The 14,633-nt window shown below is 40.7% G+C and overlaps 1 protein-coding gene across 10 annotated transcripts in view; it reads left to right on the top strand.

The window, feature by feature from the left end:
* LOC129720983 (protein 4.1 homolog) overlaps positions 1-10,916 on the top strand; it is a 102,198-nt gene extending 91,282 nt beyond the window's left edge. For 7 of the 10 annotated variants that reach the window (XM_055672978.1, XM_055672976.1, XM_055672979.1 and 4 more), the window contains 11 exons: positions 684-1,042; positions 1,102-1,259; positions 1,671-1,775; positions 2,496-2,601; positions 2,658-2,728; positions 3,101-5,863; positions 6,097-6,315; positions 6,580-6,696; positions 6,896-7,057; positions 7,114-7,224; positions 8,575-10,916. In XM_055672978.1, the coding sequence (XP_055528953.1) occupies positions 684-1,042; positions 1,102-1,259; positions 1,671-1,775; positions 2,496-2,601; positions 2,658-2,728; positions 3,101-5,863; positions 6,097-6,315; positions 6,580-6,696; positions 6,896-7,057; positions 7,114-7,224; positions 8,575-8,640 (4,237 nt within the window). In that variant the 3' untranslated portion in view covers positions 8,641-10,916. The remainder of the gene's footprint in view (positions 1-683; positions 1,043-1,101; positions 1,260-1,670; positions 1,776-2,495; positions 2,602-2,657; positions 2,729-3,100; positions 5,864-6,096; positions 6,316-6,579; positions 6,697-6,895; positions 7,058-7,113; positions 7,225-8,574) is intronic. The other 3 variants (XM_055672983.1, XM_055672984.1, XM_055672985.1) reach the window with 3 other exon arrangements.
* Positions 10,917-14,633: the final 3,717 nt, after the last annotated feature.

The raw sequence follows: 14,633 nt of genomic DNA, 5'->3' as shown, positions 1-14,633 counted from the left end.
CAAATTGATTAACCCCAATCGAGTGTATTCTCAAACCTATTGCAAGAAATACATTGACATAAAACAGGTTGTCGTATTCTACGTTAACTCTGCGGTGCTAAAGAGCTCATAATGTTGGATTTCCCAAATTGCTGGATTTTTGGAAATTTGTTTTGTAATTTCATGATTGTGGATTTTCCTTGATTATTGTGGATAACATGAATTATGACCTCTAAAACAAGCATTTCAGATCTCCAAATTTTGTTTGGGGATCACAAACTTGGGATCCTATATTTCAAACTTTTGATCTTTGATTCCTGTATCTAGATCCTTTATCTTTATTTGAAATGACAAAGTTCTTCATTTTGGAGTCTGCTTTCTAAATATGAAGTTAATCGAAAGGATTTTGGATTATAGCGCTTTTTAGATGGTGCACCTCAAGGTTCAGGTTTCAAATTTCATCTTTGAAGCTTTGATGAAGAATTTTTCTGTTAACTCGATCGTGTATTCTAATTTCTAGAGTCACAGTTTTGGTTTTACGTTAGTGACCAAAGAAGGCAAGACAAACGATTAAGGTTTTTTTTTTTTAAATTAGTTTGAACTATTGCAGAAGTAATGTACAGCCTTGGGAATTAGCAGATTTATGTTCCAGAACTAATAATTCAAACCAATCTAACAAACAATCTCCTCCTCTTCCTCCACAGACTTCGGATCAACCGTTTCGCATGGCCAAAAATTCTGAAAATCTCGTACAAACGCAACAACTTCTACATCAAGATACGGCCGGGCGAGTTCGAGCAGTACGAGTCGACCATTGGATTCAAGCTGGAGAACCATCGGGCCGCCAAGAAGCTGTGGAAAGCATGCGTCGAACATCACACCTTCTTCCGCTTGATGACCCCGGAACCGACATCCAAGTCAGGTCTGTTCCCCCGCTTAGGTTCGAAGTTCCGCTACTCAGGCCGCACGCACTATGAAACTCGCAAAACACCGGTTGACCGGCCTGCACCGGATTTCAAGCGAAGCCTCACTGGAAAGAGACTATCGAGTCGCAGCATGGATGGTAAACACAAATTCTACGTCTGTGATTATTAGAAACTTTGACCTCTCGTTTGTTTTTAGCTCTTGGCCAACAAGAAAAGGAGAAGGCTGCCTATAAGGATCCAAATAAGGACGCTAACAAGCGGCACACTATGTCCCATCCGCCGGACCATATTCCCGATCTGGAATCTCCGACACGTGGCTCGCGAAGCCCAATCAAAAAGGACAAAAAAGAGCGCGTGAGTACTATTTGATCGACACCGATCGATCTTGGTTGACTGAATTTTGGTCTGTTTAGATTACCTCTCCTCAACACCGAAAGCTTGATAAAAGAAGTTGATTACCTTTTCCGTCTATTTTTTTAACCAAACCGTATTGGTTCCTTTCTTGTTTTTCTTGGGATTTTAGGGATCTTTCTATTTCACTTGTTAAACCTTCCTTGAGGGTGGTTCTGCGACTGTTTTTAATGGAACTAATTCGTGTGTATTATATTATCTGTGTACTTTTTCGATCGAAAACAATCACACTTAATCCATTCATCAAACACTGTCAACACTAACAACAACAACAACAACAACTACCATCACCATCAACGTCACCACCTACACGTACGTTACTGCCACCATGATAAAACCGACCCACAACTGCAGCTGAAGCGCGAGTCTAGTACTGGAACTGCTTCAGCGTCGTCACAGAGCTCACTAGAGGGTGATTACGATATCGCTGCGTCGTCGTCTAACGTTGTTCAGAGCCAGGTTAATAAGCAAACCTTAGTGTTCAGCATATCATTTCTAACTTGTTTATTAGTTTTCCTATTTGTGTTTTTCGCCAAAATTTATAGTTTGTATACTTTCGCAAAGCTTACACACACCCCACTGAAACTGCTAGTAATGCAGCGATAAGCTTTGCTGGTCGAACAGAGAAACAGAGGCGGAATGCCTTCGTTACTGTTTCTCTAGCTGTGAGCCATCACCCATACACAAAAACATAGGAATTTTTTCATCGGATTTTAGTTTGTTCGCTAAGACTATCCTTCCTCATCAATGTTTGATTAGTGAGAACAAAAGATGGACTATTGTTCCGCACAACGTTGTACGTCTCGTAGTTGTGATAAAGAGGGTCAACCCAATTACTGTGAATATTTATTCGAATCATGTTTAACCGTTGGTTCCTATATTAGTCTTTCTGTTCGAAATCATTTCCTCAGTTTGCTGGTTTCATTTCGACTCTTGCATGATTTATTTTCAATCTTTCCGTAGTCTTTAGGCAAAACGGATGGTTTTGCAATGACTTGAACTTGAAGCGTAAGCTTTGGTGGTTAGAGTTAATTGTTGCGAAACCATTTCGAGCGGTCTTCCATGCTTTAGTAGATTAGTCGCCTTGTCTGCACTTTACTTTGGTCCTTCTTAACTTCCCATATGTGGCATGCTGTTGTAAAGTTGGTGTTAACCTGGTTTGATATTGTTCGTTTCCAGAAACCTATCGGCGGAATCGCCGTCCTTCCCGTGCTTGGCAAAAAGGATAAGGACAAGGCCGACAAGGAGTCAGCTTCGCCTGCGAAAGACGAAGCGACGGTTAATGGTAATTTGTTTAATTTAATAAAAATTTTCTAATAAAACTAAATTTGATTTTTTTAGGTAACAACGGTAATCAGGAAGCTTTGAACTCTTCTACCGAGGAGAAGACCTCCCCAAGCGGAAAACGAAGAGTAAGTGACACAAAAATAAGACAGTTTTTTGCCATTGATAGGTCTGAGAATTTTTCCATTTTGTCTGTCCTCCTGTTGACTGTTTTTCCTCCTTGCATACTGTGTCACGATTTTGACTTCATAGTTGTTCGTATGACCCTGTATTCTTCCACTTTGGTTTCAACGTAGTTAGACACTTTTTCGAATGTTCAATCCTTCCAAACCCCCTGCGACGTCTAATAAGGTGTAGACCCTAGCGTAAGTTTGCGAAGGTAGTTTAGATTTTTATACAATTTTTCTTTTGTTTCGTTTTCTTTCTTTCCAATTTTTCCAACCTCATAAAAATGCACAATTGTTGTTAAAATTGCACCAAAACCCAAAAACAAACTCTAGGGTTTTCTCTTCTCATCGGGTCGCAAATCTCCGAAGGATAAAAAAACTCCGGGAGGCGCCACTCCGGCTGCTGCGACCAACGGAGATGGTAGCACCCGAAAGGATACATCCCCGGTGAAAGAACAATCGCAAACCCAGCGTGGCCAGCAGCAGCAACAGCAGCAACAAGGCGGTAAACCAGGTTTCACTAAACCGTATGAGTACTCGGAGAGCGATCCGAACACTAGTCCTAATAAGAAGAACGTAAAAACACGTGGCTTCCGCTACGATGAAGACCCAGCGCAGAACCTGCGCGACAAGGAGGACGTCCAGTTGAGTCCGAACTCACAGAGCCGTAGAGCTACCGGGCTGGCATTTAACTACGCTCCTGGGGAGGATGAGAAGGTCCGTGAATCAGTAGAAAAGCGAAAGGCACCGCCTGGATCTGCGGCTCATGATGCAGAAGCGAAGAAAGATAAACTTTCGCCGAAGAGTGCTGCCGGTAGAGGGTTACCAGGAGAGACAGACGCCGAAAAAGGAGTACGAACCAGTGCAAGGTCATATTCACCTAACAAGGGACGCGGTGCCGATGGCGCTTTGACGGGCGCTGGGCTTTTCCGTCCATTGGATGATGGAGCTCAAACAGATCCCAATGCAGCATTCATCAGTGGAGAGCAAGCCGGTGGTTTTGTGCCAGTTGCTGCCTCGACAGAACCCGCTAAGAAGAAGGTGAAAATCATGGTGATCATTTCGAGGTACGACCCAAAAACCAAGAAGGTAGACACATCCCAGGGTGTAGTGGAGCACTCCACCGGTGTGCTCGATACGAAGAGTGGTCAGATCGAAAGTAAATACGGAGTGATTGATCCCAAGGTAGGAACGGTTGTTAATTTCAACCCTCGTACTGGTCAGAACGAAACCTTCCAAGGTCAAACTGACGCTAAAACCGGTCAAATCCATGTTGCTGGTGGTGTTGTTGATGCAGCCACCGGAAAAGTCGACGACACGCTCGGACAGGCGATCATGATTGCTCCGGATGATGATTCAATAGTTGAAATTACAACCATCACTAGCAAGGTTGATCCCAACACCGGCAAAATCGATACAACGAATGGAGAGATCGAAAGAACTCGAGGTATTTTGAACAGTAAAACCGGTTTCATTGCTACTAAATATGGTGAGATCAATCCGAAAACCGGAGAGCTGAGAACCGTTGATCCCAAGAGCGGTAAGGTGAGCTCCCGGACAGTTGCTGTCGATAGAGACAATGGACAGATTACTATAGTCGGAGTAACTGATCCAAAAACCAACAAGTTGGATAACAGTCAGGCCCATCTGATCGCCATCGGTAATCAAGTTGATCCGGTTGTTGAAGTGACCTCTGTTTTGGGTAAACTCGATAAGAAGGGTGTGGTTGACCCGAAGACGGTAGTGTTTGACAAGAGCACCGGTCAACTCGACACTAAGGACGGTAAGATAAATACCAAGTTTGGTCAGTTCGATCTTGTCAAACAAACGATTACCTATGTCGATCCGAAGACAGGAAAATCCGAAACGAAAGAGGTCAAGATCGATCCTGTTTCCGGCCAGGTGCTACTGAAGAATCAAATCAACCCCAAAACCGGAAAAGTTGATAAGGATTTCGGACGAATTGTTTCCATTCGAATTGTACAGAATCGCATCGATCCAGCTAGCGGCAAGCACGTAACTACGGTCGAAGACAAGGACATTCGTATTGATCCAAAAACGAATCAAATTTGGGTACCGGAGGGCAAGGACCCCAAAACTGGAGAAACGATCTTTACCTCAAGCCATGTTGATCCGAAAACCGGATACGTGATCACCATCTATGGCTATCTTAATCCCAAAACCAACGACATCGAGAAGCAAACTAAATTAGATCCTAATTTGACCAAGATTGATCCAACTACAGGTCAAGTCTACTCCGCAACTGGTTTGGTGGATGAAGCAACCGGTGAACCGCTGTTTGCCGCTTCACAGATCAACGAAGAGAACGGTGAAATTTACACCAAGGTTGGCAAAATTGATCCCAAAACGGGTAAGTTGGTGATCATCAAAATTGTGATCCTCACCAAGAAAGACGAGCGCGGAAAACCGGAGGAAGTTGATTTGAACGGCGTAGATCTCGATCCGGTCACTGGTAAGATCAACAATATCGCCACTAAAACAGTGTACGTCTACAAGATGCACGATCCGATCACCGGCGAAACGTACCAAGTCGACCCGAATGACCCCAGTATCGCAGGAGCACGAACGACGGTTACCCAAACTATGACACTGAGCGGTGAAATCGACCCCGTCACCGGTCGTATCAAGTCCGAATGGGGACACATTGATCCCAACACCGGTGACATCGACCCTGCCACCGCTATTCGCGATCCAGTTACGGGTAAACTGATTCTGAACTACGCCGACATTGAGCCGAGCCACTTTGGTAAGAACGTTACCGTCACCAAGGAAACGGTCCCAATCACCCGGGAGCAGTTCTACCAAGGGATCAAACATTTAGGCAAGAAAGCGATACGACGAGACTCGGAAAGCTCAGACGACGATATGGCCGAGTACGAAAACGAAAGTATTAAGGAAATTAACTCGGGAACGCCACGAGCGGCTGCCGGCGGAAAATACGGCACACCGACGGTGGTGAAGACGACAACGAAGCAGGTTATTACAAAGAACGAGGATGGCGTGACACACAACGTAGAAGAGGAGGTACAGAATCTGGGAACCGGTCAGATAGTGTACTCGACGCAGGAACATAAGGTAGGCACACGTCGTTAAAAGGTGTTTGTTTTTGTTTAGTCTGAATGAGTGTTGCTTTTTATTGTTAAAATTATTTTGCCATTTTGCGCATGCATTTTTTACGATTCGGAAAATGCTCTCTCGAAATTGATAATCATAGCTTACAAAAAAAAATGATCGCAGCACTACTCAGTGGAAAATATTCACTTGTCACTACTAAGCTTACCATAAACTTAACCCACCCGATATCTCAGGCCGACGCTCCGAGCGACATTCAGGGTAAATTCCTAACGGCCACAGCCGTAACCACACGAACCGCTACCACCCACGAGGATCTGGGAACGAACGCTAAAACGCAGCAGATGGAGGAAAAGACCGTCGCTACCACCACCACCCAACACGGTGAGCGGCAGGAACAGCGGGTTATCACGCAGGAAGTGAAAACCACTGCCACGGTAACCAGCGGCGATCAGGTAGGGAAACGACGAGAGCGCTTGTCCGTTAGCTTTGTGTTCCTAGCTCATATCGCATCATTTTAAGCATCCTAATTGAATTGTTTTACTTTTACCTTTTTTTTCGTATGTTTCGAAACATTACCAAATCGTTTTGCATGTACGCATTTCGATCCCGCTCGAATTGGCTCCCGCTTGCGTTTTGTTTTCGCTGAATTTACTTATTTGCTCGATGGATGTTGTAAATTATTATTGCACGCCCGGCCGATGGTTGTTGGCCCGTAGTTTGCCCGACGCGATAGCATTTCATCGACCAGTTCCGGCGATTCCGGAACGCCAATCGATGGTCCGTACGAGGGCGCTGACGATGGCTCAACGGTGATCTACAACAAGAGCTACACGGTTGGTATTTGTTTGTTCGTTTTTTTTTTCTGTAGAATTTTGGTAATAAACCCACTGTAAAATAGCTGTTATCAATAGTCAGTCAGGTAACAAAACTTTGGAAACAGTAGCGAATATTTGTTACATGTTTCAAAAGATTTGATTAGTAGAATTTTTGAAAAAATTGCTCCAAATATTCCCGTCTTCCTCGGCTCCGCAGGGTGTTGACGATGTTGCTGGCGCTTCGAAGATCCCGACCGGCCCGAACGTGGAACATCACCGAGTTTTGCTGGATGACACCCAAGAGGGGATATCTGCCGAGGGAGAAATCGTGTCCAGCCAAACGGTTAGCAGCAAAACGCGAACGGTGGAAACTATTACCGTAAGTTCTGTTTTGTTTGTCGGAAAATGAACTCACAATCAAATTTCACATTTCAGTACAAAACGGAACGCGATGGTGTGGTGGAAACGAGGGTAGAGCAAAAGATCACCATCCAGTCGGACGGCGATCCGATCGATCATGACAAAGCACTTGCTGAAGCTATCCAGGTAAGTTAGAGGGGTAGCTGATTATAGCCTTAATAAGTAATGTCAATCCATTTTTTCCACTCATTTGTGTCCGAAACCGGTGAATGAAGCTTCTGGACGATATATTCTGATTCCGTTCGTATCATCACGGGGAACAAAAACTTAGCTCGCGATGAAAGTTTAATTGTTTTTAACACCTTTCTTCGCCGATATTTCTTCTTCTGTTCGTGCAGATTGGCGGTTCCCGCAGATACCACATGCATCCGGAGGAACGCATGAATTTAATTAGTAGTCATTTTTTTGAGCGGAGCAAGATTCCGAAGCTTTGAACGATACAACTTACCGGTTGGTAGAGCGGTTTTGTTCTTAATTTTTTTTCTCCATTCATTTCACGATTCACTGCTGTGTGAACTCATGACTAATATGAATTCATTGAAATATTTTTTGGAGTGGTTTTCTTTTGAGCTTGAAGTAGTTCGATTTGCTTGCACCCTTCTTTCATCATTCCAACTGGAAACTGCCGGAAAAACTGCTCGCAAGCAGCTTCATACATCTTTGGGCTATCACTAGTGCAGACTATGATATAAGTTTCGTGGAAACTCAATAGAAAATCTTGCAGAAGGCGAAGCGTCAATCTCTAATTTATAAACTAAAGATGGAAAAAAGAAAAAAAATGAGATCTATTTTCTATTCTCAACTTTATGTTCCGTAAATGAGTTGGTTTGTCTGTAATGACTTTCTTGAAGCGTCTCCTACCTCGAGAATCGGGAACTGCCAATTTTTTCACTTCGCGATCTTTTCTAGTTAATAGCAAAATTAAGCAGATTTAAATATAACGAGGAAATATACAAAATAATACAACAACAAAAACATAAAAATGATGAAAAAAGTGGCAAACATAACCTCAAAATGCCTACACATTTAAATCGAAAAGCAAAAATTAATGAAAATATTAAACACAGAAATAACAGTGAGCAATACAATTTACGGAACAGTTTGTGAATTGAAGCCAACAATTAATTTTAATGAAAATTACAGTGAACTGAACAATGAAACATTTAAAAAGTGCAGATTCCCAATCAAAATTTCCCTCTACTGCCAGTTATTACAAACCAGACACACAATAACACACACTCGTATTTTCTCTATACGCGATCAAATTTAGAACATCGTATAATTTAAAATGGAATCACAAAATTGTTAACTAACTTAACTGGACTAAAAAATATGACATACTTCATCACAAACTTTATCGCTATTTGCTTACGTTATTTCGAACATCCACATCTTTTTTGACTAAAAATTACTACCTTGATACTCGAACAAGCTTGTATTGATCAAATCGTTTTTTTTTTCCTTATCAAATTCCAGGAAGCAACCGCCATGAACCCAGACATGACCGTGGAGAAGATCGAAATTCAACAGCAAACGCAATAAAACAGCACGCGGAATGCCTCCCGAGTTGGATTTCAGTGCAGTGAGACAGGCTTGGCTTTTATTTTGCGAATCACAGAACGACGAGGTTTCTACGCTATATCTTTACTGAAGAAGAAACAGTATCAAAAAATCTTTTGGTATTCTATTTCACTGGTAATAAGTTTAGGGAAGGCACGGCAAACAGTTGAAAAGCAGTCACAAGTTTGATCGATAGAGGAGTCGATATTGCGAGAAAAAAAAACGCAAAATCGAACACGGACAGTTGCGTAGGTTAAGCATTTACTAATTTTAATGAACCAAGAGAACAAACATTTTCGAAACGCGAACAGAAACAATCAAATCGCTTGATGTTTGGCAAATAATTAGTTCGCTAAGAGCAAACAAAAAGTATAACACAAAAGAAAGCAAAGCAAAGTTGTTGAACAATATTTAACAATATTTACACACACCGAAGAGAATGACAAGCTTATATTGATTGGTGAAAGAATAATTTCACACGCTAGAAGTGAGCAGAATATCGAGTGTTTGCTTTCAATGTTTCACGTTCGCAAAGCGCCTGAAAGAGGAGACATTAAACGTGAGTTGTTTTATGAAGGAATCGCAATGATTAAAAAAAGTTTACTAATATTGCTGACAAAAAAACAAGAGGAGAATTTTAGAAACGTTTTCTGTGCTCCTGCTGCCTGCTACCACTAGTGATTGTACAACATACACTCGTAGCTAAATATACAATATACACATTTTCCCATTTTTCAACGTACCTAAATCAGAATTGTAGCCAGAATTACATTTTTCCTAGTCGCTGTTTAAATTCGCTAACCTATATAAACAAGCAGAACAGTTTAGCTAATCGTATTTAGTCAACAAAATCGTACGTACCATCGTGTTCATTGAATGGCACCATTGAGATAATTCATGGAAAATCTGAACAAGTACCATCAACTCTTATAGCAACAATCAGACGAGACCAATAATCAAGCTAGGAGCCGAAAATGAAGCGACACTCGACACAAAAATTGCAAGTTGCCTTATTTTAGACCCGAGATAACTCCCAAGAACGTTCGGTTAACGGTACCGCTGTGTACCTGCAATCGACGATTTCTCCTCTATGACAAACGTGTTGTATTCTAGTACTTTTAATTATCCTTTCCACTTTTGCAGCGTAACACTAGCAAACGTGTTCCTTCACTTGCAATAAGTAACTTTGTCTATGTTTTTTTCAATTTCTATTTATTTCATTACTTTAATTAACATTCCGAGGTAAAAACCACAACAAACTCATTGCAACCGTTCTAAAACAACCCAAACGTACTAAACCCCACTAATTTATGTTTTCACAATCTGTTTTTTGTTCTTTGAACGACGGGACGAAAAAGAGTCTCCGTGACATTGAAAGTATAAAATTTGGCTTTCTTTCTGCAGATCACTTTGTTGAAGGTAAATTTCAGAAGAAAAAATAACCTTTTCTTTCCTCTCGGCAGAGTTTACCACAGTTTACAAAGTAATATATTTTTGTAATCAAACATTTTTTGCGTAAATATAAGGCACACAGAATAAAAAAACTTGCTTAGCGAAGATGAGGGTACGTGCTGTGTGCTCTCGATTTCAGTTTGGCAGACCGCTCGTGTCGTATAATATCGACCATGTATGTGCGTGTGTGCGAGCTTTGGACCCGCCCCTTCCAGGGGTGGACCAAACAATTATTTGTATTTTTTTATTTTGAATTATGTGCTACAACGACAGAATAGTAACATAGTTTTTTAATTTTGTTTGTTTTTCTTTGTTTTTGTCTCTGTGTAATCCGATTCTTTCGAGTACATTGCGAAAAAAATAAAACAAAACAATGTTCTAGTGTTAGGTCCCGATTTGTTTACCCATACAAACTTTTTTTTTTATTTTGTAATCATTCTATTATTTTTGTTTTAAGAGAGATTTATTTATGGCGAAGTAAGAGTAAACTACACTTTGGATAAAATCTTCACATTAGTTTTTAGCGTCCATTTTCGATGTAGTCAGCTCGTAATAGAAGAAACAAGATAAAACAGCAAATTTTGAAACAAATATATTGGGCACCAAGCAACATGTGATGGAAATACTAAATGAAAACTACAAAACATAGTAACGAAACAAAGGTGTTGCGATAAATGTTAAACCGAGCGAAGCGTGTTGTGAAGCTGCTTGATGATTTAAAACAAAAATGCAAATAAGCAAATTCAAAGGTACAGCTGACAAACGCAGAAGGAAAAATAAAACGGTTAAGTCTAGCTTATGTGACAAAAAAAGGTTGATTCGATAAGATCACATTTATGCCGAAATTTCCCATTTTTCATTTTAGCACAAGAAGACGAATTGGAATCGATCGTCGGTATGTCAACGGAATTACCACCAAGCCGAGGACTCAAGACTCGAAATAATAAAAAAAATGTAGCAGTGAATCCTACGAACAATATACAACAATATCGCACGCAAGCCTGGGGGGCTTATGCGGTCTCGATCAACTAGATTAGTTGAGAGAATTCGTTATCGATATTGTTTTTGGCACATTTTGCATGTGTAGGATAAGTACAACGATACACCGTGTCCCAGTGCTGAGTCGAGAGAATTTCCAGCTCGAAAAGATCCTCGACCTGATCGGGAATCGAACCCGATATCACACAACCGTGTGGGAGAGCTAGCCGACCGACATCGCTAACCACAGAGCCACGGGGACCACTACTGAATCCTACGAATGTAAACGAATTTTAACATTACATTTTCGGTAGTTGACAAGGACGAATAAGAAAATGAATCCGAATATGTATTGTAACCATTGCTAATATGTTGGGAAGTGTGAGACATTCGTAAGTGTACTGTGATATATAGTTTACGATTCAGTTGCACTAAGAATCGAAATAATTTCCGTTTTCAGATATAATTCCACTCATGTGATGGTGTCATGATTATTGTGGAAGTCTTGATAAATTAAACAAAAAGGTTCGTTACATTTTGGGTGAATGTGCTAGTACTGGACATTATCAACAGGGGTGAGTATTTACTTGATCAAAGTTACTTTTGATTGCGCCAATATATGCAATATAGAGAGAAGCTCTAGTTTTATTAACGACTAGCTGGTACCCGACCAGTATTACTGCGCTCCTTAGTTTACGATGACAACCGCGAAAAGGCCAAAATTTCAAACGAATCTATATTTATATTTATAAATGGGAATGAATCTCGACAGCCTTGGATTTCCGAAAGTATTTTTGTTTCACTTTGATAAGAAATTTACTGTTAAAATTTGGTCACAATCTACGCTTTCCGTCATCTATTACCAACCAATTCAATCAGTTGCTCACAATCAAATTGAGCATACTTCTGCGCTAACAAGCTATAATTAAAACGGCGTAATACCTTTTAAATCATACTATCAGCCATAAGTACTATGCATTTCGTACAGCATTCTACTAACAACAGATGAAACTCACTGATAATTGACGCAGCGTAAACCCACCTGATCTTCTGAACCTCCTCTGGGCGTTGTTAGGCTAAAAGGTCACCAACAACACCATAATCTTTCCGTCCCTTCGACGCAGATTGTAAATGATATGTTTAAGTTTAATCGAATCGGATTTAATGCGCAATTATGAGATTCTGCCAGGTCACACTGACGAACACGACGCCTTTGTTCTAATGTTTTAAGGAAGTTTTACTAGGATTACAATTTTATTCGTAAAATGATTATTTAAAATGATTAAAATAAAAGTAGTGATTTTATATTATTTTATTTTTTACTGCTTACACAAAATTTAAAAAATGTTGATGAGATTCTCAGTTTTATACATAATCGCAAAGAAATCGACAACAGTTTACTGTTGAATAACTGCATCAATCCCATGCATTACTTTGTAGCTGCACAGCAATCACAAGTCCGGTCGCAGATGATTTGACTTCACGCTTGCTCTCGAAGATCACTTAGTTCGTTTCCTCTCGCGTAAGTTGAACTTGATTAAGGTCGAATAGTCTTGATTATTTGTTATACAATCCAACTAGTGCGTAAAATGTACTATACTCTAGTCAAGCAGAGCAGGTACATTGAGTCTGGTTCAGTCCAGTTCTAATCGCGGCTTCCCAGCAAGTTTGTTCGGATGCCGGCTTCGGCTGACGTACGCAATCTTGCACTTGCTATATGTTGTTCTGTCATTCAGTGGCATACTTGCCGGGCACAAAGTGTGAGTACTACTGGCGGGTCATGATCCCAGATAGGAAACGAATCTGCCCGTGCTGAACCGTTTGCACACTTTGCAACAATGAGTGTCCTTTTCATTTGCGAGAGCTATTAATATCACGGAAGCGGAGTATTTGTGATGTATAATTGAGATTTTTGTGAGCTTTGCCCCAATTTTTTAAATCACACATTCTTAACTTATTATTGAGTAACTAAACTAGAAACAGCACAAGAAGAAAGTGCGCGTTGACCCAGTTTTTTGCCAGTAACGTGGACCATCGCCGATTGGATGTCCCCTCCAAAGATTTTTGTAAATGCTCCATTATCAAATAGTTATCAATCGTGACTTAATTTATAAAATACTTTCCACGATAAACGTTGTTCAGCTTGGTGATAGTTGTTTATATGTTAATTCATGGCATAATGACTCTTCTTCCTCTTTCCTTAAGGGTATATTTTTTGGATTGAAAAAAAAAAAACTTATCGATCGTTTATGATTCTTATAAGCCTTCCTCTGATAGGTTTTTTTTACAGACTTTTTATTAGAAAGGACAAAAGTTTTGCTATAAATTACTAGCGCAGCATCTATTCTATTTAAACTTGTTCGATTATACAAATTTAAAATCTCAACATCACAAAATATAGTTGACTGAAATTTTTAATCACTGGAAAGTTTTATTTTATTCATGGCCTCCCAAACTGACAGCTTAAATTTTGCTATAAATTGCGAAGTATTCATGAAGAGTTTTTCTGTTTTGTTCAATCTAAAACTCGTAGAATTTTCACATTTTCGAGTGAATCTATAGCAAAATGAGTTTCCAGCCAAAACCATATGATTTTTCTCGAACAATATCGTATTCCTTAGAGATATTAGAAACGATCTTTGAAAAAAAATTTCAAGTAAGCTCATAGCAAAATCAGATTCTATGGAGCATTTCCAACAATTTTTATATTCACTTTCCCTCGAGGTCCGGTCGTTTCGAAGTTACAGAAAATTTTGAACTAAGAACAATTTTTTTAAACGATATTTGGAACTCGTGATGAAAATCATAGCGGACGAATTTTTCGGACGCGTTTGTGACGTTAAATAGTCTGAAACAACAAGGTAACGGGCTCTCATACTTTCTGTTTAGCATACCTTTAGAAGGGCTTCATACAGATTGCGAAGCCAGCTTGAGTCCAGTAGCATACAGATCCGTACAAAATTTGCGCTCTACAGGACTCTGATTCTTCCGGTGGCGCTCTGCGGCAGCCATGGTGTAAACACTAAACCAGGGTGCTGCCCGGGTGCGGTTTTCGCATAGCAACACAAAACGGCGTGTCTTGCAATCACCTTTCAGTGTTAGTGTAAGACAAACGGCATTGTCGGCTCGTCTCCGGTGTTTACCGAGGCTGCGGCACCGGAGCCGATCATATAACACTAACACTGGCTCCGGTTGTTCAAGTTTCACCTTTTTGTCTGACTCCACCACTGAGTGGCAATTGCAAGATATATCCCTCAGTGAAAAGTGTGTTTTTTTGTTCACAAAACATTTATTTGACACGGTGTGTGTTTTGGATATGGACATGAATCGTGGACGTGCAAGGCTCTCAGCGTCAAACAACTCATTGGACGTGTTTTTTTTTTTATTCTCGCTTGTTTTCCGTTGGTCTAGTTCCGCCACTGTTGTTGTGCCAATCACCGACGCCCGGGGAGGTGACTCCACCCAGGGCCCTAACTCACGACCCGTTTATTAACGGACCGGCGCCAACGGCTTTACTTCCTCATGCGATGGAAGGTGTGATCCCA

Source organism: Wyeomyia smithii, chromosome 2 (genome assembly GCF_029784165.1).
Source record: "Wyeomyia smithii strain HCP4-BCI-WySm-NY-G18 chromosome 2, ASM2978416v1, whole genome shotgun sequence".
Classification (NCBI taxonomy): Eukaryota; Metazoa; Arthropoda; class Insecta; order Diptera; family Culicidae; genus Wyeomyia; species Wyeomyia smithii.
This window is presented reverse-complemented; position numbering and strand designations above follow the sequence as displayed.